General features: G+C 38.7%; 1 protein-coding gene across 3 annotated transcripts in view; it reads right to left on the reverse strand.

Moving 5' to 3' along the window:
- Nucleotides 1-2,739: 2,739 nt before the first annotated feature.
- Nucleotides 2,740-27,023, reverse strand: part of R3HCC1L (R3H domain and coiled-coil containing 1 like) — a 106,662-nt gene continuing 82,378 nt past the window's right edge. For 2 of the 3 annotated variants that reach the window (XM_030808740.1, XM_030808735.1), the window contains 5 exons: nucleotides 16,562-16,737; nucleotides 13,445-13,515; nucleotides 12,431-12,526; nucleotides 11,789-11,929; nucleotides 2,740-3,546 (listed from right to left, as the gene is read on the reverse strand). In XM_030808740.1, the coding sequence (XP_030664600.1) occupies nucleotides 3,479-3,546; nucleotides 11,789-11,929; nucleotides 12,431-12,526; nucleotides 13,445-13,515; nucleotides 16,562-16,737 (552 nt within the window). In that variant the 3' untranslated portion in view covers nucleotides 2,740-3,478. Of the gene's footprint in view, nucleotides 3,547-11,788; nucleotides 11,930-12,430; nucleotides 12,527-13,444; nucleotides 13,516-16,561; nucleotides 16,738-27,023 lie in introns of those variants that run through there. The other variant, XM_030808743.1, reaches the window with a different exon arrangement.

The raw sequence follows: 27,023 nt of genomic DNA on the forward strand, positions 1-27,023 counted from the left end.
CCTCCCACGGAGCCAGGGCCTGGGATACACAGGGCACACATGCTTCTCATGACTGCCCATCTACATTTCTCCAATCAGACGTAAGTCTGCTTCCCAGTCAGCCTCCCCAGGCTTAGAGATGAAACACGGGTTAGAAAGGTTAAGCGGTGAAGGATAGGGGCAAGAAGGTAAAGTCTGAGGATTGTAAACTTTTATAATCAAGGCTGCGAAGCCAAAATAAATGGTAGCAGATGGAGGAGATTTACAGCAGCACTACCCCCACCACATCACAAGAGCCACCACATCACAAGAGCTACCCCCTCCTTAGGGAGTAAAAAGGGACATGTTCTGGGGAACCCTCTGTGAATACAAAGAAGTGCTTTCTTCCTTATCCCCACACTTCCCTCTCCTCAACTCCCTCGTCTCTTTCATTAGGCAGAGGGAGCATTATATTTTGGCATGGCAGTTTAGGTAAACAAGGGAAGGACTGATTTCCTGTTGGATCCAGCAAACATCCCCCAAACAGTAACAACATTATGCTCACACATGCAGCTAATGGTCTGTGAAAGAATGTGCAGCTAGCAGGGGAGCATGTGGTGACTGATGACTAGATTCAAGCAGGGAGGTTACCCACAGCTGCTTGCTGGATCCAGTTTCTAAGAGGGACCAAAAAAGGAGGCCAGGCAGCCAGCCACCAGCTCTGGTCTAAGCCTTGCTGCCCACATCACACGTTTGATAGGTGCAGCCAGTTCTAATTCTTGGAAAAGGCCATACAAGGGTTGTGCTGTTACAACTCTGAGCTGAAAGGGAAGGACATGGGAAGACTGGTGGCTGGCATGACTTATAACAAGATGAGGAATGTTAACAGAATACCAACCACCAAATTCCAGGTAGAACCAAAAATGTCAAGACTTTCACCTCAGCATACTTTAGCCTCAGAGAAACGAAGGTGCTAAGAATGTCAGCTTACTCTTCAGAAGCCTAACTTACCTTTATTCTACAAAGACTTTCACTCTATGAAGAGCATATCATAACTCATGGGAAATGTACTTTTCTACCAAATTCCAGGTAATCCTGAGATTTAGATGTTCAACACTTATGCACAGCAGAGTACATTAGCTGTCTTCCTGAATATCTAACAAAGGCGCCAGTGGCAGCTACAGGGTGCTCTCCAGCTAACTCAGCTTGAGAAAGCATAGCTTGGATGTGCCCAGGGATTTAATTCCCATCTGGAAAAGCTCAATATAGTCTGTGCTGGGCCATAGCAGGAGCTCTTACCTCCAGCTAGCGTACATCAATCCCAACTACTTGAATAATGTAACTAAAAAGCACATTCTCTACTAATGGTAGAAGCAGCAACACTCCATAATTTTCAAGTGTAGGCTTAAAAAAAAAATCCTTTCTCTGGGTCTGGTTATAAGGATAAATCTGAAAGTTAGAGGTGGCTGACTATTGGCTGAAAAAAAGGATAGGCTACTAGCATACAGCATTAGAATGAGAACCAAAATAAGTTACTGAAATTATGAAGATTACAAGAAAACTGGGAAATAAACATGGGGCTATATGTTACCATTAACAATGCCTTTAAAAGCTAAAGTGTAGCCAGGAAGAAGCATCCTCACAGGCAAGTGACAGGAGTAGTCATCTCTTGTACTGCCCAAGGTCACTCTTGGCCTTGAAGAATCAAAACAGAGCAAAGGTATAACTCAGAGGTATACCATTCAGTATGAAGTCAGGCTGCAATTCTCTGCGTTTCCTTTCGAATGGAGCTGTACTGTTCAGACCTATCTTAGAGAAGTCTGTTCCATGAAGACAGAGAGCACAAGTCTTGTTGCTATAGGCCAAAGAGAGGGGCACTTGGACAAAGTACTAGTGGAGAGGGTCAAGAGAACAACTTATTTAATCCCTAAATTTGGCATGGAGTCACTGAACATGAACAAAGGACACTAGTAGAACTGACCACGAATGAGGAAAACAATGCTGAGGAACTGGGAGAAGGCTGTAATATCTCGATAGCAGCAGGGATAGTTGGGTAAGGATCAAGATCCAAGGCCAGGGTCATTTGAGAAACATCTGAATACAGTCCTACTCCAACATGTTCTAGGTAATGCTAATAATTCATCATTGTCATGGGCACTAAATCATTAAAAAAATGAGGCTGTTGCCCTAGTTGAAAGCACAATGAGCCACTACTTCTTGCCACCTCAGCATCCTAAGGTCTAGTGCTACCATTTCTTCAGTGCAGAACTACTTTCTAAAAACACTGAGAATGCAGATATGAGATGGATAAAGCCTGCGGTGATGGCTTTGACTTCTCCACATCCTTTAGGAAATCTCTCACTGCCCAGAGGTGTTTATTTTATCCTGGCTGCTTGTCATCGTAACGGATGGTCTGGTGCTGCTTGCCAAGTGCCTCTGGCATAGGTTAAGAAGATCATACCAAGAACACGCTGGTGTGCCACATGTCTTCTTCAGGGTATCAGATTTGCAGAGATAGCAGAAAGCAAGAAAAAGGTTGGAATGAGGGCGTACAAGGAAGATATGAAGGGGAGAGGAGCTACCACATACCAGTCCCAGGATAATCACTTTTGTAGTATACTGAGGCAGAGAGATGATCAGATCAATTCTCTACTCGCTGGGATTCAATAAAAACAACAGATCCATTTAACCTATGCACAGCCTTACAGGCATGAGGATAAGAAAAAAGCTGCTCTCCTATTTCTTTGTTGGAATGACAAAAACCGACAAACGCCACAGTGATATATGTCATAAAACAGGCTTTAATGTTCCCTCTTACAACATGGTATTACTGCTTACACTAGAACTGGCACACAGCTCCCAAGGTTGGTTTACTCTGAGGAATGAAGCTGGTATCCCCACTGGCTGCACTGCAGCTGGAGCGGTCCCAGGCACTGAGCTCAGTATAAACTTTGGAGTCTAAATACCCACATCTCCTGTAGTTGACCAACTTTGGAGTTCTGGAACTGGCAGTGCAGATTCTGTGTATGCCAAGCAAACCAGACACTGTTCTGTCTCTTTGTACTAACTGCTCTCTACCCACCCCCTACTCTGCCTCCGGTGTTACTCTGTTTTGTGAGATACTAAGGAATGCTCTGCCTCTGCAGGGCCTAAATCTCCCATACTTGCGGTTTGAATCCTCTGTTCTGTTTTGTATTTGCTTTAAATATCTTGGAAGTGTGACCCACGCTAACATGACTTGCCCTGTCCAAGGCACTCTTGGAATTCACATCTCCCACGTTTCTTCCTAGCTGATGGCTCCCTACTATGCCCACCACAGTAGGGTGATTCCAAAGAACTGCATTTAGGAGTGAAGACAGGAGTCTGTCTTCCTTCTATACCCAATCAGTCCTTGTCTCGATCACTTTATCTCTTTAACATGCACATCTGCATGTACATAGAGCTCTGGAAGGATCCTCTTATCTGAAGGCTATGGAAACATTTTCTGATCCATGGAATTATCCCTTTCATTGAGTGATGTTCAAGCTGCAGACTGGTCTCTGCCTTCCCAGATGTCTTCCCGTTGCTTGGCTTCCAACCGCTTTCTCTCTGTAAATAAGAGCAATGTTAACCATAGTTGTCTACTTCATATAACCAATGACTTTCCCTTAATCCAAATTACAAGGCAAACTTTAGTCATGAGACAAGTGGATATCCTGGTCTCTCTTACCTGATAACAAGAGTTAATTCCTTTAATTTCCTAAGTGCTTTGTAAGTGAAAATGATACTACTGTAAGTCATTACATTTATTACTATGTAATAAAAAATATCTGAGGCTAATAGAAGTATATGGAATAAGTTAGAATCTAGTAGGGACTCAGATTCTAGTCTTGCTAATACATATTTAAATTCTACTTTTCAACTATGTTTAGTGCTTCAACACAATTGCCCATTATTCCCAGCTTACTGATCTTTATAAATATTTCAATAAGTATCAAGGATATGTATTGATATTCTTCTATTTTGTTGCTTAAATGGAAATGGTAGCCCCTGGGCTTTACTCATATCTCCCCTCTACAACTTTATTGAAAAAGTATTTCAGAGGCAAACCAAATTTCAGTATTTTCAGAGCACTTCCAGGAGCCAGAAATCTTCTGGAATATACAATTACAATATGGAAAACTAAAACTATTTCTAAAAACAAAAAATATACAAATCTGGATAATTCATCTTCAATTTTTAATACAGAAGCTTGGTTCTCCATAACACTTTCACCAAGGTCTGAGAAAATATGGACCATACAACAGCCTGGTGACCCAAGCGCTCCTTTAGGTGCCAAAATACCAGTTCCAATTGCATGCCTAGTCATTTATCTTGACACCATAAAATGGTGATAAGCCTACATCATAGATGGTAAGCCTAAATGCTTCCTTCTTACTGTTCCAAATTGATAATGCCTGTATAAGATTTAGCAAGTCATGAACCAGGGAGATTACAGAAATTGAGATGAATTTAGAATAAACAATTGCTATTCTGATATATCTTTCCTCATCAGCAGAATCCCTTACAACATTCCTATACTGTATTTGACTGTACTTTAAGGGCAAATAAGTTAGTTATGAGGCTGACCGGCACTTGGAAATGTGAGAAAAAGAAATTCACTGCTATTTGGGCACCATCTTGTGGCATTATCTGAATACAGCAGCAAAGTTACAAGAGGCAAAAAACAGGGGTCTGCAAATTGCAAAATGAAGGCTGGTAGAGTGCCCTGGAACTGACGCAGGCTTGAACTGCACTGGGGTTTTCTAGGAGACAGCATAAAGGATAACTGGCTTGTCTAACGGATTCCAGAATTTCTTAGGAAGGCAGCATGGTCTTGATTCTTACAAACGTGGAGAAGTTAGGAGGAGATCTAAAGGCAATGGATGAAAGCAATCAAAATCTGGTTCTACATCCCAAGGAAAAATGAAGAAACCAGAAAAGTAAATTATTAGAACTCCAATTTTTCAATAAGGTGTGAAACTTAAATCATAAGAGTAATATGAGAAGAGATCCAAGAGCAGTAGAAAAATGTAACAGGCCCGTAACACACAATTCCAAAATCAAAACAATTCTGAAAACAAAGTTGTTGCTTTCTTTAAAGCTTGGGGCCAAAATTAATCGATGGAGGCAAATCTAACTTGAAAGGATACGAAGCCATTTATAGTCTTTACACATCCCATTTAGTGTGAATGGTCACACACTCTGCTGCAGAAATATTAATGTGTCTGATTTTGGTGTTATAAGACAGATACCATATTACCTTTCTAAAATCTAGAAAGTTCAGAATTCTGAACACCCCCCCCCCTTTTTTTTTTGGAGATGGAGTCTCGCTCTGTCACCCAGGGTGGAGTGCAGTGGTGTGATCTTGGCTTACTGCAACTTCCGCCTCCCGGGTTCAAGCGATTCTCATGCCTCAGCCTCCTGAGTAGCTCTTGAGTAACAGGCACATGCCACCATGCCTGGCTAATTTTTTTGTATGTGTAGTAGAGACAGGGCTTCGCCATGCTAGCCAGAATGGTCTTGAACTCCTGAGCTCAGGTAATCTGCCCACCTCAGCCTCGCAAAGTGCTGGGATGACAGGCGTGAGCCACTGTGCCCAGCCTGAAACATTTCCTAACACTTTCTAATAAAAGTAAATAGATTTAATGGTAAGCCATATGAAAAAACTAGTAAGAGTAGGAAGACAAATTGAGAAGCACAAAGAAATAGTGAAAATGTGAGGTGTAAATTTAGAAATACAAGAACATGAATAGAGAAACGTAGGTCAGGATAGGAAATAATAATTTATTTATTTTAAAGATGAGGAAACAGAAGCTCAGAGAGCTGAAATGACTTGCCTAAAGTTACACAGCCAGTAAAAGAACTGAATCTGGGACCCAGATGCTTAATTCTTCACCAGCACACTTTCTACTATCCTGACATCTGAAAATATCTACAAGGGAAAAAATATGAAAAAAAATTGTATAAACAGAAAGACAAAGAAACATGTCCCTTTATTAAAGAGAAAGGAAAGCAGATAATAGCTGATAAACTGCATGAAACAAAGCTCCTACTAACTTGACCTCCAACAATTAAAAGAATAAAGAGAAAGCCCAACTGTACACTCGAGGGCAAGGAATTAAGAAAAAATAGAAAATTCAGCACAAAATGATTGACCTAAAACATTCACATCGGCTGGCCCTGAAAACTTTCATTCTCCAACATAATAAATCAATCAACAGAAATGACTACATTACATGAGTTGCCTGCAATCACGGTGCAGTCAAGACTTTACATAAGAGAATGTAAAGCATTGAAGATTGTAAAAGGGCCAGTTTGGCATCATGTTTTAAAAAAAGCAGAGAGAGGATGTAAATTAAAGACTTTCAAAATTTACTTCTAGATCTATGAAAAATAATCACAAAATCTACTGTAGCCACCTACAGAACAATAGACAACATGCTTTGTGAAGAACACGTCTGGTCAAACGAATCTTATTCCCTTCTTTTATAGAGTGACAGACGTAGTAGATCAAGGAGAAGTAATCTAAATAACCTCTTAATTTTAGCAAGGTTTTAGATTTTAAGTTTACCAAATATTTATATAATCATAATATATGGAAAAATACAGTCTGAATCCCATAAGGGGCATTTAACTCTAGAGAGTGGAATAATTATCAATGTATTAAGTGTTAACACAAGGAACCATGTACTATTTATTTTAGCAACAGCTGGTGACCTGGTCAGTTAGTTAGTCCTAGGTTAACATTTTCATCTCTGATCTAGGCAAAGGTAGTAGGTTTATTAAACAGCAACTGACACCAAAAAATGAGTAAATGCTACATCACAAAAAAAAGTCACATTAAAACGAAAAAAAAATGTGGTTAGAAATGAACTTCAGACATCAGGGGAGAAAAGACACCAAGAAAATACCCTAAGACCTAGATTATGAATCAGCAATGCCGCACTGCCCTTTAAGGCAGAATAATGGAAAGTCTAAAAAAAGGTTTTCAGAAGGTATCAACTGTGATTAAATTTATTACTCTTATAGAGATGGTTTGAAGTTCTCTGTGATTTAATTAATCAAACTAGGCGAGCGGACTACTGTTTACTTACTTTGCCTTTCAGGCCTGTGACCCAAAAGATGGCCTTTCAGAACCAGCCAATTAATCACCTACTTTCAAGAATAAAATGAAAATAAATTAAAATAAAATGTAGCAGGCTTTGAAAATGAGAAGATAGCTTATTCTGAGAGGTAATGATATCTAAGTCCAGTTTTAGGTGGGAATCGAATATCTGGATGACTGGAACATGGGAAAATTTTATATACATTCCTGAGTTTGGTCTTTATTTTGTTTTCTATTTTTTTGAGATGGAGTCTTGCTCTGTTGCCTAGGCTGGAGTGCAGTGGCACAATCTCGGCTCACTGCAACCTCCACCTCTCAGGTTCAAGCAATTCTCCTGCCTCAGCCTCCTGAGTAGCTGGGACTACAGATGTGCGCCACCATGCCCGGCTAATTTTTCTATTTTTAGTAGAGATAGTGTTTCACCATGTTGGCCAGGCTGGACTCAAACTCCTGACCTCAGATAATCCACCCACCTCAGCATCCCAAAATGCTGGGATTACAGGAGTGAGCCACCGTGCCTGGCCCTGAGTTTGGTCTTTAAAATGTGGTTTTAGGCTGGGCACAGTGGCTCAGGTCTGTAATTCCAGCACTTTGGGAGGCCGAGGCAAGAGATCACTTGAGTCCAAGAGTTTGAGACTAGCCTAGGCAACATAGAGAGACCCATCACTACAAAAAGGAAAAAATTAGCCAGCATGGTGGCACATGCCTGTAGTCCCAGCTACTCAGGAGGCTGAGGTGGAAGGATTGCTTATGCCTGGGACGTTGAGGCTGCAGAGAGCTGTGATCATGCCACTGCACTCCAGCCTGGGTGACAAAGTGAGATCCTGTCTCAATAAATAAATAAACAATCAAAGTAGAGTGAAAAATATAGCAGAAAAGTACTTAAAACTCAAAATCACAAATTCAAAATTCTTAATTAGGAAGGTTTCACATTCTGGGTTTTATAAAGCAAAACATGGAGGAATTAGCATTCAGAGTAGAGTCAAGATTTACAAAGAAAAATTAGAGTAACCAATGTCATTCATGTATTTGGTCAATGAACATGTACTGAGTATCTTTTTATGTACCAGGCACTGTTGCCAGACAGCAGAACTCTTCAAGCAGGAGAAAGAAAGGCTGGGAGATTATTTTACCATATTATAACAGGATTATATATATAGATTTCAATTCCCATGCTAATTCTGATCAACTGGCAATGGTCATGTCAAAACTCACCAAGAAAGAATGTCATGACTGATTTAACAATATCTGCCATTTGTAATGGATGGAGAGTAGCAGTATATAATACATATTTGTCATTACAAGCTCATATTATAATGAACATTAAATTCTTAACAGTCATATCAATAATCATATCGTGAATTTGTAAAGCACTTTTCCAAACATTTTTACATATGTTAACTTATTCTGTGCTCAAAAAATTCTCCATGATTAGGTAGGCTGAGGAGTACTTGCACTTTGCTGGAAACCAGGGGGCACAGAGAGGTATAACTGATTTGCCCATGGCCACACAGCTAGTTAATGGCAAAAGCTCTATTAGAGTCCAGATTTCCTCATTTCTAAACGATCTGCCCCTAATCTTTAAAGTTGTTAGAACAAAATGTATGCAGATATTCTCTATTTCTACTAAGGAAAAAACAAGAGGACACTGGTTTAAACTATCACGCAGATTTAAGTTAGACCTAAGGAAGATTTTTCTGACAGTGAAAAGCTGCTAGGCCGGGCGCGGTGGCTCACGCTTGTAATCCCAGCACTTTGGGAGGCCGAGGTGGGCAGATCACAAGGTCAGGAGATCGAGACCACGGTGAAACCCCGTCTCTACTAAAAAAATACAAAAAATTAGCCGGGCGTGGTGGCGGGCGCCTGTAGTCCCAGCTACTCGGAGAGGCTGAGGCAGGAGAATGGCGTGAACCCAGGAGGCGGAGCTTGCAGTGAGCCGAGATTGTGCCACTGCACTCCAGCCTGGGCGAAAGAGCAAGACTCCGTCTCAAAAAAAAAAAAAAAAAAAAAAGAAAAGCTGCTAACCATTGGTACAGATAACAAAGAAGCTTGTCATATTTTGTTCCTGGAGACTTTAAAAAATGTTTTATGTAAGTATTTTTTTTCTGGGAAAAAATGTCAATAACCCCAAAAGTCCTTTAAGAGGGATTACAGTATTACAAAAGAAGCATGGGTTTTAATCAGCAGTACCTAGATTCAGATGCCTTCTCTTTCAGTTTACCAGCTGGGTGACCTTAGGCCAGTTACTTAACTTCTCTGGGTCAGCTCTAAACTCAAGATGGTATCACTGGTCACAGAGTTATCATAATGCAATATCATCATAACCTGTAAGTTATGATGGAGTTTCCTTCCTGTCCTTTTAATCAACAAAAACCATTTATGGTTTTTAATCTTAAAATCTTCAGAACTGAAGTGAGAGGAAAAACAACTGCTTAAAATACCTAAAAGAGGAACATATTTTCTTCCCTACTCAAGGCAGATTATCTCCACTAGACTGTAAGGCTTAAGGAGAGGAACAAAATCTTGCCATCTTTCTAATTCTCCTAAACAGGGAACACAATGCTCTGCACAGGGCAGGTGCTCAGTGAATGCCAAATGGAGCTAACAGATGACTACAGGAATTTTAAAATAAAAACAGTAATGACAAAAATATGCACTGAAATCTGTGCTGGATTCACCATATAATGATATTTCTATTATTACTAACAAAAACAACAGCAGCTAACACTTACCATATAATTCATTATAGGCCTATAGAAACAGGAGCAAGAGAGTACCTATGGTTTTTTGAAGATGACTAATTATCCTTCATGGATTAACTCGCTTGAGTTTCGTTTAAGGATGAGAAAACAGAGGCCTCCAGAAAGTAAGTAAGTTACTTACCTACCCTCTCAAGGTCACACAGACAGTAAATGGCAGACCTAAGATGTGGACCCAGGAAGTGAGATTCCAGAGTCTAATACCTAAAACAGTAAAGTTTCCACTGAAAAAAAATATTTAAAGCCTGGGCTCCATGCAGGCAAGCATATAAGTATCTGCCCAATACAGAAAGATGCCAGAAAGAGATATATCAGGAAATTTTCCAGATGCATTTCCTCAGATAACAAAGAATGGTAGCACGCTGGAGCATAATAAAGAGTCCTCATAATCCATACAGCCTCAGCACCAATAGGTAGGAGGAACTTATCACAGTGGGTCTCTATTCACAAATAAAGGCCTTCTTTAGAAAAGCAATAGGGTACCCGCTTAGTCAACAGAATCATTTTTAATTGCATCACTGAAATGTCCTTTGTATAGCCAGACATTTAAAACAAATACTTCATGTGGAGCCACATGCTGATGCGCCTAGAGAAAGAAAAGGGAATACTCAAGATGACGTCCACGCAAAACCACTGCTGCAGGATCTGTAGAGATATAGGTGATATACACCCACAAAGAAGCATGATAACATGGCAAAGGGAGTCATATCCCCTTTTATAGATACCACTGTTATCACACAGAAATCATTTTCTTCATAGACAACCAATTAACAAAGGGTTAAGGACACTGTATGTTCATCTTTAATCTAGTTCTGTTATTGCCATCTATAAAAACCCAAGGAATCCAGTTATGTTTCTATAGTCTGTAGGGCCTTTGAGTAAACAATGACCGGAAAACATCAAAACTGCCCATTATAATCATTCAGGTTTCAAAAATTAGTTGGGTTCAACTCTGAAACTCTAGCACCTGCCATGACACACTCTGTCACTGGTTATCTGGCCAGTGCAGCTGAGAGTCCGCAAGCTGCCTGCTATCACCAAAGCAGAGAGGACAGGAAGTATTAATGGCCTTGTTAGACCAGCAATAAACAAGGAGTTTGAAACTTCAATTCATTTAATGGAAAAATGAAGTTACTTTTCGGTAAGTGGAATTTTCAGAATAAATTGCCTTCATAGATTCCAGGGATTGTGGGCTAAGGCAATGAGACTGTCTAAAGCCTGAAGGTTGATAAAAAGTACTTAAGCGCCACACCAGAGTCCCAAGCCTTTACATACAATTCAACAGCCTGTAGAGGAGAGAGAGAGAGATTTTAACTTCAACTCCAAACTGTAAGAAAGAAAAACTCTGCTTGTGGATCACGGGAAATATTTTTCTGAGAACTCTTGGATACTGGAAAATAATCAGAAGACAGGTAAATCTAGATGTACTCTAATGGAGCCACTCGGGACGGTCTTAAAAAGACAAAAATACCTCCTACAGTTGTTATCATCAATGTCAGTTGCTGGCTTTTCTTAAATTTGTCTTCTACCTCAGATCTAAACCATTTGATAACATTAGGGCAATATCATGGCAATTGTGGCCCAGTAAAACCATAGCAAATGTTTTCGGCCTAGGACACTACCTGTTTTCACAGGAAAATTTTTCTCAGAGAAAAACTGTAGGAAAAGCCATGGATGAGCTGAGAAGACCAAACCTATCTCTTGGAAAACAACAGTAGGAGCGTGGATTAGAATGTCTTGGTGTGTGAAACAGGCAGACAAATCCTGAAACGTCTTCTCCTGGACGTAAGGCATGAAAATTTCTATACACTTAGGAGGTTTCTAGGAAACAGAAATGACAAAAATGGAATGGGCTTCATTCTTTTTTTTTTTTTTTTTTTTTTAAACACATGCCTTACAGTGAGCTCTAAAGGGCCTAGAGAAGAACACCATCCTTTCAGCTCACCTCTGGCTTCTTGGAGTTTCTTGAGCTCTGCTTCTCGTTCGGTTTTGCTCTGCTTACTTCGAACCCCAAGGGCACTGATGACTAACCTTCTGGCTAGGACTGCTGAAGTCTCAGGACGCTCCTTTGCTGGCTGGAGGAACTCTGAATGGAAGAAAGGAAGGGAGTAGGAGGGAGTCAAGAAGAGAGAGCACTCCAGCTTCAAGTGATTTAACTCAGTAATTAACATACAAAATAGACTAACAAGGGCTGCATCAGCAGTAATTAATACAAGTCTGATAGATGATGATCAGAGGAAATTAACATGGCAAAGCACAAACAACCCTGGCTTCATTATCTGCATTAACACAGTATCTTACAGTGACTCTATCAGGCAGCTAAACACAGGTAAACTAAGTCGGGATGTCATCAGAAACTGGTTGCTGCATTGCCTGCAGTTAGTTCTCACACTCTCCAAGTGGCTGCTCAGATGCCATATTTCCAACATGGTCATTTCCCTTTTATTTATTTTTTCTTAAAAACATACTTCTTTTAACACTAAAAATAAAAGTGATATGTCTTTAGATGTCTGGATGCTATAACACTTCTGGAAAGAAAAATAATACCACCATCAGCAAGAAAAAAACCCAGAGATTATAGACTTACCAGCATAAGCTCTAGCTTTGGCCTTGGCTGCTCTTGTGGCCTGTGACAAGGGACGAATCTTCACCATGGTGTGTTTAATACCCAACGCATCACGAGCTGCAAAGAGGAATAAAAGGAAGCAGAAGACATGAAGTAGAGTGATGCAAAGGAAAAACTAGGAGGGATAGCTCTTAGTATTTCCTAGATGTTATGCTTTTTTTTTCAAAGCAAGCAAAAGAGACAGATCTAAGGATCAACGTGGCAGTAATTATTTTAGATCAGGTATCAGCAAACTAGGGCTCCGTGACCAAATCCAGCCAACCACCTGTTTTTATATTTATTTACAAAGTAATTTTATTATTTTACTGAAGCAGAGCCATGCCCATTTGTTTTGTATATCGTCTATGGCTGCTTTCTTGCTCCAACAGCAGAGTTAAGTAGTGACAGAGACCTGATGCTCCACAAAGCCTAAAATATTGTATTTACTGTTTGGCCCTTTATAGAATAATTTTGCAGATCCATATTCTAGGTGGTTCAGATAGGAACTAACATTTCAATATCTCTATTCTCTTTGAATGCCTCTGCATCAGATCTATCATGAGGCCAATGATATATGTAAAAAGGCCCAATCATATATTCAGAGAGTATGTATTATAATTTCTCACTAGATAGGTTAAAGGGCTAATTAAATTCACTTGTCTAGGATGGAAAAAAAAAAAAATCACCAGTATTGTAAGAGTTAGCCCCATTGGATTCTTCAATCTCTACCTTAATCTGTTTACGTACTATCATGACAGACAGTTATGTGTACAAATAACCTTGGAAGGTGTTGACTCTATCTCTCCAAATACCACTGGACTAAGGTGAAAGGGGAGAATGGGTACCAAAGTACCTTACCTCAAAAAAACCACTAACTGCCCTATTACTACACTAGCTGAATAAGATGCCAACTTGCTCAAATAGAAGGGAAATAGAAAAAGTAGCATGAGAAAATGAACAATAAGAAAGGAAGATTGAAAGCCACTGGGTGAATACCTGTAATTGGACTGGAGAATACTCCTAGGGCATGTGTATCATCCACCCATTTAATATCAAATCCTTTCTTTCTGCAACACAAAAAAAAATTTTATTTCCTAAAATAAAATTTACTTTTATGAAACATCTCACAAATAGAATCTCATAAAGCATTTCACAAGATAGAAACACTCAACGAGTGCACAGGTAGAATGGGGATAATGACACAAAAAACAGCTTGGAGGACAGAAGAAGCCATTGAATTTTAAAAGCAATAATACCATCATAAAGAACTACCCAGGAGTATTTTACGTTCTCAGCCATTTTATAGACATCAACTAATTAATCCTCAGAAGTCCCTTGGGGATGTAAAGTATTTAATGCACTATTTACAAGAGATGTTCTTAAGGGCAGGGAATGAGAAGAAATAGAAAGAGGAAGCAGAGCAGGGGTAGAATATAAGAGGAGTAGGTAGACAGGGAAGGTCACCTGGATTTAATGCAAATGTAAACTCTGTCCTTGAGGACAGAGACAGAAAGAGAAGAGAATGGGGTAGGGGAGATTATACTGCAAGATGTCATTCAATTTTTTTAAAAAAGTCAAGTAATGGGGAAAAAAGGGGGCAACTATAATCAGAGAGGCTGATCTATTCTTCACTTGTTGCAGAAGGGAGGTTAAAAAAATAAGAAAAAATTGGAAAGAATTATGTGGCAAAGTCAGAAAAATTCAGGATGAAAGAAATCATGATAAGAGAAATATCAGACCAGATTAGAAAGCATGAAAAGAATGAACATTTAAGTACTAGAAAAACACTTTTATTTTGGAGAAGAGCTACCTAGTGAGCACAAGGAATGTCAGGATGATGACATACAATTATATTTTTCAGCTAAGAGCTTAAAAATGCTCATGGACTCAGGGTTCTGCCACCTTGAGACCTTGGGCAAGTTTAACCTCTCTTGAAGCTAGGTCGGCTCATCTGTAAAAATGAGCAAAGTATGTTCCCCACAGAGTTGTTGTGAAAATGGAAATGAGACAGTCCATGACAAGGCAAAGAAGATGGTGTTGAGCACTTCATGGGCATCTAATAAATTAATGGTGTTCATTACTTTTATTATTAATAGCAATGTTGATCAATATTAATATTTTCATTTTTATAAATCACAGATGGGTTCTAGAAGGCCTTTTATACTTCAAAATTTCATAATCCTTTAAAATTTTTCTCTTTGGGGAATGTTTTTGAATTTGACAGAAACATGGTCTTGCAGGTGAGATTATCAAGAAACAAAGCAAAAGGAAATAGTTTGTAAGAGTTAACTGATCTTCAGGAAATTCTAGACATCAACAAAATGATCCTTAGTTTTAAGAATCATCATTATTTATGACAGTCTAAGGTAGTTCTACAGGATTTGATCCCTTTGACAGCTTTTAAAAAATCTATTATGAATTTTATGTTGAACAGGTTCTGATACTAGATTTTAACCTAATTCTAATAAGTAAGACTGCCCTACACACTATACATTTAAAGTTTATGGCAGAGATTAACTGTCATCCAGGATCCATTCACCCTTTACTTTCTGTTAGTTATAGAACTGATGCTCCCCTCCGAATTAAGTTTAACTGATTAAACAAGTACATGGCTGCTAGTTTTGCCTGTTCTAGAACTTCATATGAAAACAGAACACTTGGCCGGGCGCGGTGGCTCACGCTTCTAATCCCAGCACTTTGGGAGGCCGAGGCGGGCGGATCACGGGGTCAGGAGATCGAGACCACGGTGAAACCCCGTCTCTACTAAAAATACAAAAAAATTAGCCGGGCGTGGTGGCGGGCGCCTGTAGTCCCAGCTACTCGGAGAGGCTGAAGCAGGAGAATGGCATGAACCCGGGAGGCGGAGCTTGCAGTGAGCCGAGATCGCGCCACTGCACTCCAGCCTGGGCGACAGAGCGAGACTCCGTCTCAAAAAAAAAAGAAAACAGAACACTTGTTTTTATAAATAAAGTTTTAGTTTATAGCCATGCTCATTTATGTATTGTTTTTGCTTGCTTCTGTTTAACAATGGCAGAGTTGTCTAAAATATTTACTTATCCTTTAAGAAAAAGTTAAGGGCTATACCCTGACTTATATAGAATCTTACACATTCAAGGTGAATTTTACATTTAAATTTGTTATATCATACTACAGACCTAGTTCATTTTAAATATCAGGACTGAAACATTAAAGTATAATTCTTCTTGATACTGACTTTCTTCCAGACCCTGAAAATCTTCTTAATAACTTTCTTTCTGGATTATCATCTCTTTATTCCTGAAGCTTATTTTTTTCTTATAAGCTAAATATACAGAGGTATATACTTCTAACTCTTTTAACTTCTCCTATGTAAGTATCAGCTGTACACATACCAAGGGTTAGTGCAAGTGTTCTCAAACCCACATATATCAGTGTGAGTTGATACTTTCACCATGGAATTACATAAAATTAAACCAATGAAACAGGAGCAGAGCGTAAAAAAGAAGAGTTATTTTGTCTATAAAAACTTAGTTGAGGCCAGGCGTGGTAACTCACACTTGTAATCCCAGAACTTTGGGAGGCTGAAGTAGGCAGATGGCTTAAGTGCAGGAATTTGAGACTAACCTGGGCAACATGGTGAAACCCTGTCTCTACAAAAAAAATACAAAAATTAGCCAGGCATGGTGACACACACCTGTGGTCCCAGCTACTTGGGAGGCTAAGCTGGGAGGATTGCTTGAGCCCAGGAAGTCGAGGCTGCAGTGACCCCAAAAGAAGAAAGAAAAAGATGGGACAAGTAAACACATAAAGATGGCAGGCAATCTGACAATACATACAAATATATCAACAATTACAATATATATTAATGGACTAAATGCACCATGAAGTCATCACTGATGACAGTCTTCTTAAATGCTAAAACGGGGGCTAGAAAGGCTACCTGACATTTTTAAGGAACTTAGAACAGTAGTTTAATATAGAAAATTTCTACTGGACCTGGAAAAGACAATAAACCACCTGATACTAAAATATGAAAAACAGGGGATATGAAAAACAAGAAATGATTTCTCAGAAAACATTTTTTAAAGACTTCATCTCACCCTCCCTAACATCCACAATCATTTGCATACTCACTGATAACTGCAGAAAACCCGTAGAAGGTCTTCAGTACGAAATTCTTGGGGAAAGTCATAAATTTCAATGACATGTGGGAATTCACAATCACTGAGGTCAATATCGGGAACTTCATGGTTGTAGTAATCAAATCTAGGTTCCTGGATGCTCTCTCTGCTCTTCATATTCCCTGATAACTAGAAAGTAAGAAGCATGTTAAGTACCAGTTACATTAAACCTGGCTATTGTAAAATATATTCCTATATATAAACAATCCTCCTCCCTTTAGCTACATGTTCCCATTCCTCAACCTTTGGCATAGTCTCTGTATTAATTCTATTCACAGATACAATAATGATCAGGTGCTTATCACCCAATTTATACTATACATATGGAACAGTTGAAAAAGTGTTGAAATTCCAGCAGATAGGCAATGCATGAAACTCAACTTGCATCTCTAACCAGCACATGAGAAAACACAGACTGAATACTGTTGTGAGTTATAAATGGCACATCTTGGAAATTGACACTCAGATAATAGCTGAAGAGATTAATTAATAATATTTGTTTTAATTGAGCTTACTGACCAGGCTCATAGTTTCTTTTCTGGAAGTGAACAAAAATGAAGTAAAGTTTTCAAAGAAAATTCAAAAAAACTTTTTTACTTCACTTTTTGTTGAATGTATTAAAGGGTGAGGAGACAGCTTACAACGGCATTTGTTAAGACAAATTAAGTGGTACAAGTAGTTATACTTAATATCCTTAGCATGAGACCTACCTTAAGGAATGTGCATATAGCAGGCTAGTGAAGGAATTAATAAAAGAGGTAACAAATTAAAATTCTACCGTCCTATAAAAAAAGCTGAACTTCACACTGGAAGCAAAAGAAAGAAAACGGGAAAGTGGAAAGTGGCAGCAAAGCCATGACAGTCATTCTGTCAGTCACCTGTTATAAAACCTAGACACTGCTTGTGTAGAGGGAAATTTATAGCACTAAATGCCCACAAGAGAAAGCAGGAAAGATCTAAAATTGACACCCTAACATCACAATTAAAAGAACTAGAGAAGCAAGAGCAAACACATTCAAAAGCTAGCAGAAGGCAAGAAATAACTAAGATCAGAGCAGAACTCAAAGAGATAGAGACACAAAAAAAACCTTCAAAAAAATCAATGAATCCAGGAGCTGGTTTTCTGAAAAAATCAACAAAATTGATAGACCACTAGCAAGACTAATAAAGAAGAAGAGAGAGAAGAATCAAATAGACGCAATAAAAAATGATAAAGGGGATATCACCACCGATCCCACAGAAATACAAACTACCATCAGAGAATACTATAAACACCTCTACGCAAATAAACTAGAAAATCTAGAAGAAATGGATGAATTCCTCAACACATACACTCCCCAAGACTAAACCAGGAAGACGCTGAATCTCTGAATAGACCAATAACAGGCTCTGAAATTGAGGCAATAATTAATAGCTTACCAACCAAAAAAAGTCCAGGACCAGATGGATTCACAGCTGAATTCTACCAGAGGTACAAGGAGAAGCTGGTACCATTCCTTCTGAAACTATTCCAATCAATAGAAAAAGAGGGAATCCTCCCTAACTCATTTTATGAGGCCAGCATCATCCTGATACCAAAGCCTGGCAGAGACACAACAAAAAAGAGAATTTTAGACCAATATCCCTGATGAACATCGACGCAAAAATCCTCAGTAAAATACTGGCAAACCGAATCCAGCAGCACATCAAAAAGCTTATACACCATGATCAAGTGGGCTTCATCCCTGGGATGCAAGGCTGGTTCAACATACGCAAATCAATAAATGTAATCCAGCATATAAACAGAACCAACAGCAAAAACTACATGATTATCAACAGATGCAGAAAAGGCCTTTGACAAAATTCAACAGCCCTTCATGCTAAAAACTCTTAATAAATTAGGTATTGATGGTACGTATCTCAAAATAATAAGAGCTATCTATGACAAACCCATAGCCAATATCATACTGAATGGGCAAAAACTGGAAGCATTCCCTTTGAAAACTGGCACAAGACAGGGATGCCCTCTCTCACCACTCCTATTCAACATAGTGTTGGAAGTTCTGGCTAGGGCAATCAGGCAGGAGAAAGAAATAAAGGGTATTCAATTAGGAAAAGAGGAAGTCAAATTGTCCCTGTTTGCAGATGACATGATTGTATATCTAGAAAACCCCATCGTCTCAGCCCAAAATCTCCTTAAGCTGATAGGCAACTTCAACAAAATCTCAGGATACAAAATCAATGTGCAAAAATCATAAGCATTCTTATACACCAATAACAGACAAACAGAGAGCCAAATCATGAGTGAACTCCCATTCACAATTGCTTCAAAGAGAATAAAATACCTAGGAACCCAACTTATAAGGGATGTGAAGGACCTCTTCAAGGAGAACTATAAACCAGTGCTCAACGAAATAAAAGAGGATACAAACAAATGGAAGAACATTCCATGTTCATGGATAGGAAGAATCAATATCGTGAAAATGGCCATACTGCCCCATCAAGCTACCGATGACTTTCTTCACAGAATTGGAAAAAACTACTTTAAAGTTCATATGGAACCAAAAAAGAGCCCACATCACCAAGTCAATCCTAAGCCAAAAGAACAAAGCTGGAGGCATCACACTACCTGACTTCAAACTATACTACAAGGCTACAGTAACCAGCATGGTACTGGTACCAAAACAGAGATATAGACCAATGGAACAGAACAGAGGCCACAGAAATAATACCACACATCTACAATTATCTGATCTTTGACAAACCTGACAAAAACAAGCAATGGGGAAAGGATTCCCTATTTAATAAATGGTGCTGGGAAAACTGGCTAGTCATATGTAGAAAGCTGAAACTGGATCCCTTCCTTACAACTTATACAAAAATTAATTCAAGATGGATTAAAGACTTAAATGTTAGACCTAAAACCATAAAAACCCTAGAAGAAAACCTAGGCAATACCATTCAGGACACAGGCATGGGCAAGGACTTCATGTCTAAAACACCAAAAGCAATGGCAACAAAAGCCAAAATTGACAAATGGGATCCAATTAAACTAAAGAGCTTCTACACAGCAAAAGAAACTACCATCAGAGTGAACAGGCAACCTACAGAATGGGAGAAAATTTTTGCAATCTACTCATCTGACAAAGGGCTAATATCCAGCATCTACAAAGAACTGAAACAAATTTACAAGAAAAAAACAAACAACCCCATCAAAAAGTGGGCAAAGGATATGAACAGACACTTCTCAAAAGAAGACATTTATGCAGCCAAAAAACACATGAAAAAATGCTCATCATCACTGGCCATCGGAGAAACGCAAATCAAAACCACAATGAGATACCATCTCACACCAGTTAGAATGGCAATCATTAAAAAGTCAGGAAACAACAGGTGCTGGAGAGGATGTGGAGAAATAGGAACACTTTTACAATGTTGGTGGGACTGTAAACTGGTTCAACCATTGTGGAAGACAGTGTGGCGATTCCTCAGGGATCTAGAACTAGAAATACCATTTGACCCAGCCATCCCATTACTGGGTATATACCCAAAGGATTATAAATCATGCTGCTACAAAGACACATGCACACATATGTTTATTGTAGCTCTATTCACAATAGCAAAGACTTGGAACCAACCCAAATGTCCAATAATGACAGACTGGATTAAGAAAATGTGGCACATACACACCATGGAATACTATGCAGCCATAAAAAAGGATGAGTTCATGTCCTTTGTAGGGACATGGATGAAGCTGGAAACCATCATTCTCAGCAAACTATCGCAAGGACAAAAAACCAAACATCGCATGTTCTCACTCATAGGTGGGAACTGAACAATGAGAACACTTAGACACAGGAAGGGGGACATCACACACTGGGGCCTGTTGTGGGGTGGGGGGAGGAGGAGGGATAGCATTAGGAGATATACCTAATGTAAATGACGAGTTAATGGGTGCGGCACACCAACATGGCACATGTATACATACGTAACAAACCTGCACGTTGTACACATGTACCCTAGAACTTAAAGTACAATTTAACAAAAAAAACAAAACCTCGACACTGCTGATGACCCAAAGCCACCAGATCCTTAGATAATTTTTTTTTTCTCTCTTTCTCTCTGTTAATCAAAAGTTCAACCAGGTCCCTTCAAGCTTTCTCTGGTTTTAATACTGTGCCTCTTTTCCCATCAAATGAGGAAAATAAGAACTTGCAATGCCAGGAATATATATCTCCTTTCCTTGGAGAAGTTGAAAAATGGATTCAAGAGTTTTATTGGGAGAAGAAGGAAGGTGATTTGGACAATATCAATAAAAATTATTATTTATTCCTGTGCCTCCAGTTCCTTTTCTCTACTGAGCCTCAGTTTTACATGTAAAACATGGGAATAATAACAGTACCTATACTTCATAGATAAGTGCATGGACTAAAGGAGATGATATGGTAAGTGCTTAGCATACTGCTTGGCACATAAGTATTCAGTAAATTCAACCCACTTTAAACAAATTTTAACCAAGTGCTAAGTCTGTTACATGCCAAACAGCATATTAGTTCCACTCTGCTTAGGATATAGAAAGCAGAAGAGAATGTTCTTCCCACTGTAACAAGAGAAAAGACCAGCTGATCTATAAAATCATAACTTTTCTTGAGTTTACCAGAGAGCTGAGTTTGTAAGATAACAAGGGAAACTGCTTATCTTAAAATCCATACAATGACAAGTCTCTCCCAAAGAGAAACAGAATACATAAACTGTTTTGCCTTTGGCAGACCACTGGGGGAAGTAACCACCATATAAGTGGGCAAGAAGATATCAGCTAAACTTTAATAAATTCTTAAACGTTTAGAGTAGATTAGTGTTAACAGTTTGGAATAACTCAGAGGCCAGGGACAAAAGGAATCTGCAATAACTGGCAAGTCAATCCTTATGCCAGTGCCACACTGTTTTGGTTACTGTAGCTTTATAGTACTCTTTGAAATCAAGAAGCTTACTAGAAAGCCTGAGTCCTCCAACTTTGTTCTTTTCAAAATCACTTTTGATTATTTAGGGCACTTTGCATTTCCAGAGAATTTGAGGATCTGCTTGTCAATTTCTGCAAAAAATTTTCCGCCAACCAGGCAGCTGGGATTGCACTGAATATGTAAATCAACTTAGGAAATATCTGAACAATATTAAGTTCTCCAGTAGATAAACATGGGATGTCTTTCCATTTCTCTAAGTCCTTAATTTCTTCCAACAATGTTTTATAGTTTTCGGAGTATAAGTTTCATACGTCTTTGTTAAATGTATTCCTAAATGTTTTATTCCTTTTGAGGTTATTGTAATATTGTTTTCTTCATTTTCTGCATTGACTTTGAGTTACTTTGCAAAACCCAAACAAAACAAGGAACTGCATGTTTGTACATTTATAAATTGGGGCTAAATAATACACTGTCAAAGATACAATGCAAATCACGAAACATCTTAGAAATATAAATCCTAAGAAATGTTATAGGCCAGGCCTGGTGGCACAGACCTGTAATCCCAGCACTTTGGGAGGCCCAGGCAGGCAAACTGCTTGAGTTCAAGACCAGCCTGGGCAACATGGCAAAACCCTGCCTCTACAAAAAATACAAAACATTAGCTGGGCATGGTGGCACACACCTGTAATCCCAGCTACTCGGGGTGGGAGTGCTGAGGCCAGAGGATAGCTTGAGTCTGGGAGGTCAAGGCTGCAGTGAGCCAAGACTGTGCCACTACACTCTAACCTGGGTTACCGAGCAAGACTTTGTACCAAAAAAAAAAAAAAAAAAGTTATAAAAAGGAAGGAAATGACAGGATAGTCTGGCAAGAAAGTTTGATTATGCTCCTTTTCTCTAACCTAGTCAGCAAAGCTAAACTTGTACACTTATATCTCATTTCCAAGGTACCTATTAAACATTTGGCTTCTGACACTGATTAAAAACAGTGTTAATAATAGCAAAAAACGTAATTCTTATTCTACATTTCATGAAACAAACAAAGGCTATGAGTTACATACTTCTGATCAGTTCTTCCTGTATCACTCAGAATCCACTATCATCAGAGATTCCTAACTTTTCCTAGAAGAGGAAGAACTTCATTTCCCCCAGGGTACTGATATTGTTGGGATCAACTTACATTTCCCCAGTAACACATTTTTTTTGTGGAGGTAGGGTATCATACTGTTAATGGAACTTTCTTTCCTAAGAATCTCAGCAAAACATGCAAGAGAACTTGACAAAAAGAAGGAGAGGATTTGTGGCATAAAAGGGAGAAAGTGTCAAAGAGAGGATAATATGGGATGAAGATGGAAGTGAGGCAAAGAAAGGCTGTGAAGAGGGATGGGGAGGTAGGACCACTGACACTGAGCGATGAGACATAGCAGTATGGGAAGCTTTAAGAAAAAGCTCTACAATCTGATGTACTGATTATGTACTTTTGCAGTAGGCCTGGACTATCCAATACAGTAAGCTGCCTGTCACATGTGGCTAAGTAAAATGTGGCTAGTTCAAATTGAGATATGCTGTAAGTATAAAATATCCCACAGATTTCAAGACTTAATACAAAAAAAAGTCATTAATAATTTTTTATACCGATTACATGTTGAAATGATATTTTGAACATATTAGGTTAAAATATATTATTAATTTTACCTGTTATTACTTTTCTAATATGGCTACTAGAAAATTCAAAACCATACATGTGGTTCACATTTGTGACTTGCATTGTATTTCTACTGTAGACAACACAAACATTTACCTTAAGAATCACATGTATTTGGGCAATCCCTCCTATAAAGTCAATATGAAACCTTCATAATATTTTTTATTAGGGCTAAGAATGTCTGATGGAGCAAAAACAGAGGGTAGAGGTTTAGAATTTCATTCATTCTGATCTATCTATTATAGACCAAGGGAAAGTTTACAAATGATTCAGAGAAAATAATTTTGAGTTATGAATCACAAATATTTTTAGGATCTTAAATAGTGGTCTGTGTTGCTATTTATAAAGCATAAATGATATGTGAGTATTCCTTCATATGCACAACTAGCTTCCACAAAACCATTCAACTAAATTAAAATTAACTTCCTGAAATAGAGGGTTTGAAGACACTTAGGGACTAGCAGTCTGGTCTTGAAAACAAGTCTATAAACTATTACCCAACGAGTAATGATGTTATTGCCCTGATGCCTATTTGCAGAGGGATAAAAGGATAGGGGAGAGAGCACAAGATCAACAAGGCATGCATCACTGAGTTTTTATTTTTTGTTTTCTGTTTATTTAATACTTAGTTCTTCAATATATAAAAGGAAAAAACAAGAAATTCTGAAGTCACATGCCAATTATCCCCTACAGACAAGAAAAAAAAATATGCTACATTATGCCCCTCCTGGCTGCTGCCACTGGCACCCACACGCACCATGAGGGGAACCTGAAAGCAGACCTGCCCACCTGTCACTCGTGTACACCTTCCTGGGGCCTAAGGATGAGCCTACACAGCTTTCTGCTGCTACAACAACGAGTGGCACCCAAGCACGCTGTCTGAGGGCTAGGGATTAGCCTGCCCCACTCGTCATAGCCTGCATTCACGTGCAACATCAGGGAGCCTGGAGATTGACCCGCCCCAACCCCCCACCTGCATAATTATTCTGCGTGCTGCTTGGGAGCCAGAGGGATAGCCCACTGCTGGCTCCTACCATCACCAAAACACATTGCCCAGGAGCCCAAGGACCCATATGCTCACCCAGCACACTGTTGCCACTGCTGGCACCCAAGTAAACTGCCTAGAGGCCTAAGGATCAGCCTGTCCAGACTCACTATCTTTGGTGTACAGAACGCTGCCTGAAGCCCTACGGATCAGCACACTCAGCCTGCTGTTGTCCAAGGACTGGCCTCTACCTGGTGTCCTCATCCCCAGCAAAGTTCTACTACAGCTTCCACTAACCACCACAGCCTAAGCCATTGAAAAACTCACAGACACAAATGACACTGATTACAGCCCAAGAAATCATACAGAAACTATGCTACTGTACCCACCCAGAATCAAAATCAAAGTGCCTGACCCAACCAAAAGAATAGATATATCTATAGGAAAAAGTATTTTCTCTATGAAAGCCAATCCATAAAATTTGAAGAAGTGACTATTATACTAGATGCACAGATATGAACTAAAGAACACAAGAAACATAAAAAAGCAAGGAAACATAACACCTCCAAAAGAACACAGTAATTATTCACCAACATTCCAATGAAAAATAAATCTATGAAATGCCTGACAAAGAATTCAAAAATATTAAAGGTCAGTAAGATACAAGAAAACATAGATAAATAATATAAGGAAATCAGACAAACAATTCATGACCTCAATGAGAAATTCAACAAAGAGAGTTCATAAAGAAGAACTAAATCAATCCTGAACTGAAGAATTCAATGAATGAAACAAAAAATACAATTGAGGGCAATAGTAGACTAGATCAAGCAAAAGAAAGAACTTCTGAACTTAAAAGACAGACCTTCTGAAATAACCCTGTCAGAAAATAAACAAACAGAACAAAGAAAGCCTACGTGAAATGAGGGACATCACAAAGTGACAAATATTTAAATTTTGGGAGTTCCAGAGAAGAGATGGCTAAAGGCACAAAAAAACTATTAAATGAAATAACAGCTGAAAATGTCCCAAGTCTTGCAAGAGATATAGACATCCAAATATAGGAAGCTCAAAGATTCCCAAACAGATTCAACCCAAAAATGTCTTCTCCAAGGCACACTGTAGTCAAACTGTCAAAAGTCAAAGACTAAGAATTCTAAAAAACAGCAAGAGAAAACCTTCAAGTTATATAGAAGGGATACACAGAAGGGATTCCCATCAGATGGGAACAACAATAAAGTTCTTCCCAGACAAGCAAAAACAGAGAATTCATTATCATGAGACTGGATCTACAAGAAATGCTTAAGGAAATCTTACACCTGGAAGTGAAAGGATGCTATCTACCATCATAAAAACACATGAAAGCATAAAGCTCACTGGCAGAACAGACACAAATGAGAGAAAGAAGTCAAATGTTACTACCACAGAAAACCATCAAACTGCAACGATAAATAAGATAGGAAGAAAGAAACAAAAGATACATAAAACAAACAGAAAACGATAAAATGACAGGAATAAGTCCTTACCTATCAATAATAACCATGAATGTACATGGGTTAAATTCTCCACTTAAAAGATGTAATTTAGCTGAACAGATTAATAAACATGACCCAACTATATGCTGCCTACAAGAAACACTTCACCTGTAGACACATATTGCCTGGAAGTAAAAGGATGAAAAAATATATTCCACACAAACAGAAACCAAAAGCAAAGCAGGGGTAGTTATATAAGATAAAACAGACTTTAAGTCAAAAACTTTAAAAAGGGCTGGCTGGGCATGGTGGCTCACACCTGTAATCCCAACACTTTGGGAGGCCAAGGCAGGTGGATCACTTGAGGCCAGGAGTTCAAGACCAGCCTGGCCAACATGATGAAACCCTGTCTCTACTAAAAATACAAAAATTAGCTGAGCATAATAGCATGCGCCTGTAATCCCAGCTACTCAGGAGGCTGGGGCAGAATAATCACTTGAACTCAGAAGGTAGAGGGTGCAGTGAGCTGAGACCATGCCACTGCACTCCAGCCTGGGAGACAGAGTCTCCAAAAAAAAGAAACAAAGAAAGTCTATGATAAAGCGATCAACTCAGTAAGATGATACAACATTGTAAATATATACACACCTAACACGAGAGCACCCAGATATATAAAGCAAATACTATTAGATCTAAAGGAAGAAATAGACTCCAATACAATAATAGCTGGGGGCTTCAACATCCCACTTTCAGCATTGGACAGATCATCTAGACAGAAAATCAACAGAGAAACATTGGATTTACACTGCACTGTAAACCAAATGGACCTAACAGACATTACTGGAACACTTTATCCAACAACTGCAGAATACATTCTCATCAGCACAACCTAATGAAGCACCTCAAAGAATTAGAAAAGCAAGAACAAACCAAACCCAAAATTAGTAAAAGACTTAATAAAGATAACACTGGAACTAAATGAGAGACTAAGAAAATACAAAGTATCAATGAAACAAAAGTTTTTTTTTTAATACAAAAACCAAAATCAATAAAACACCAGCGACACTAACCATGGTCAAATCATCATATGACTTGAATATGTTGAATCATCCTTGCATTCCTAGAATAAACCCCACTTGATCATGGTATCTTTTTTTTTTTATGTTGAATTTGGTTTGCTAGCATTTTGTTGAAGATTTTTGTAAAAAATGTGATAAAATACATCAACAGAATGAAGGTCAAAACCCATATAAACATCTCAACAGATACAGAAAAAGCACTTGATAAAGTTCAACATCGCTTCATGATAAAAA

This window comes from Nomascus leucogenys, chromosome 3, assembly GCF_006542625.1.
Source record: "Nomascus leucogenys isolate Asia chromosome 3, Asia_NLE_v1, whole genome shotgun sequence".
Taxonomy (NCBI): Eukaryota; Metazoa; Chordata; class Mammalia; order Primates; family Hylobatidae; genus Nomascus; species Nomascus leucogenys.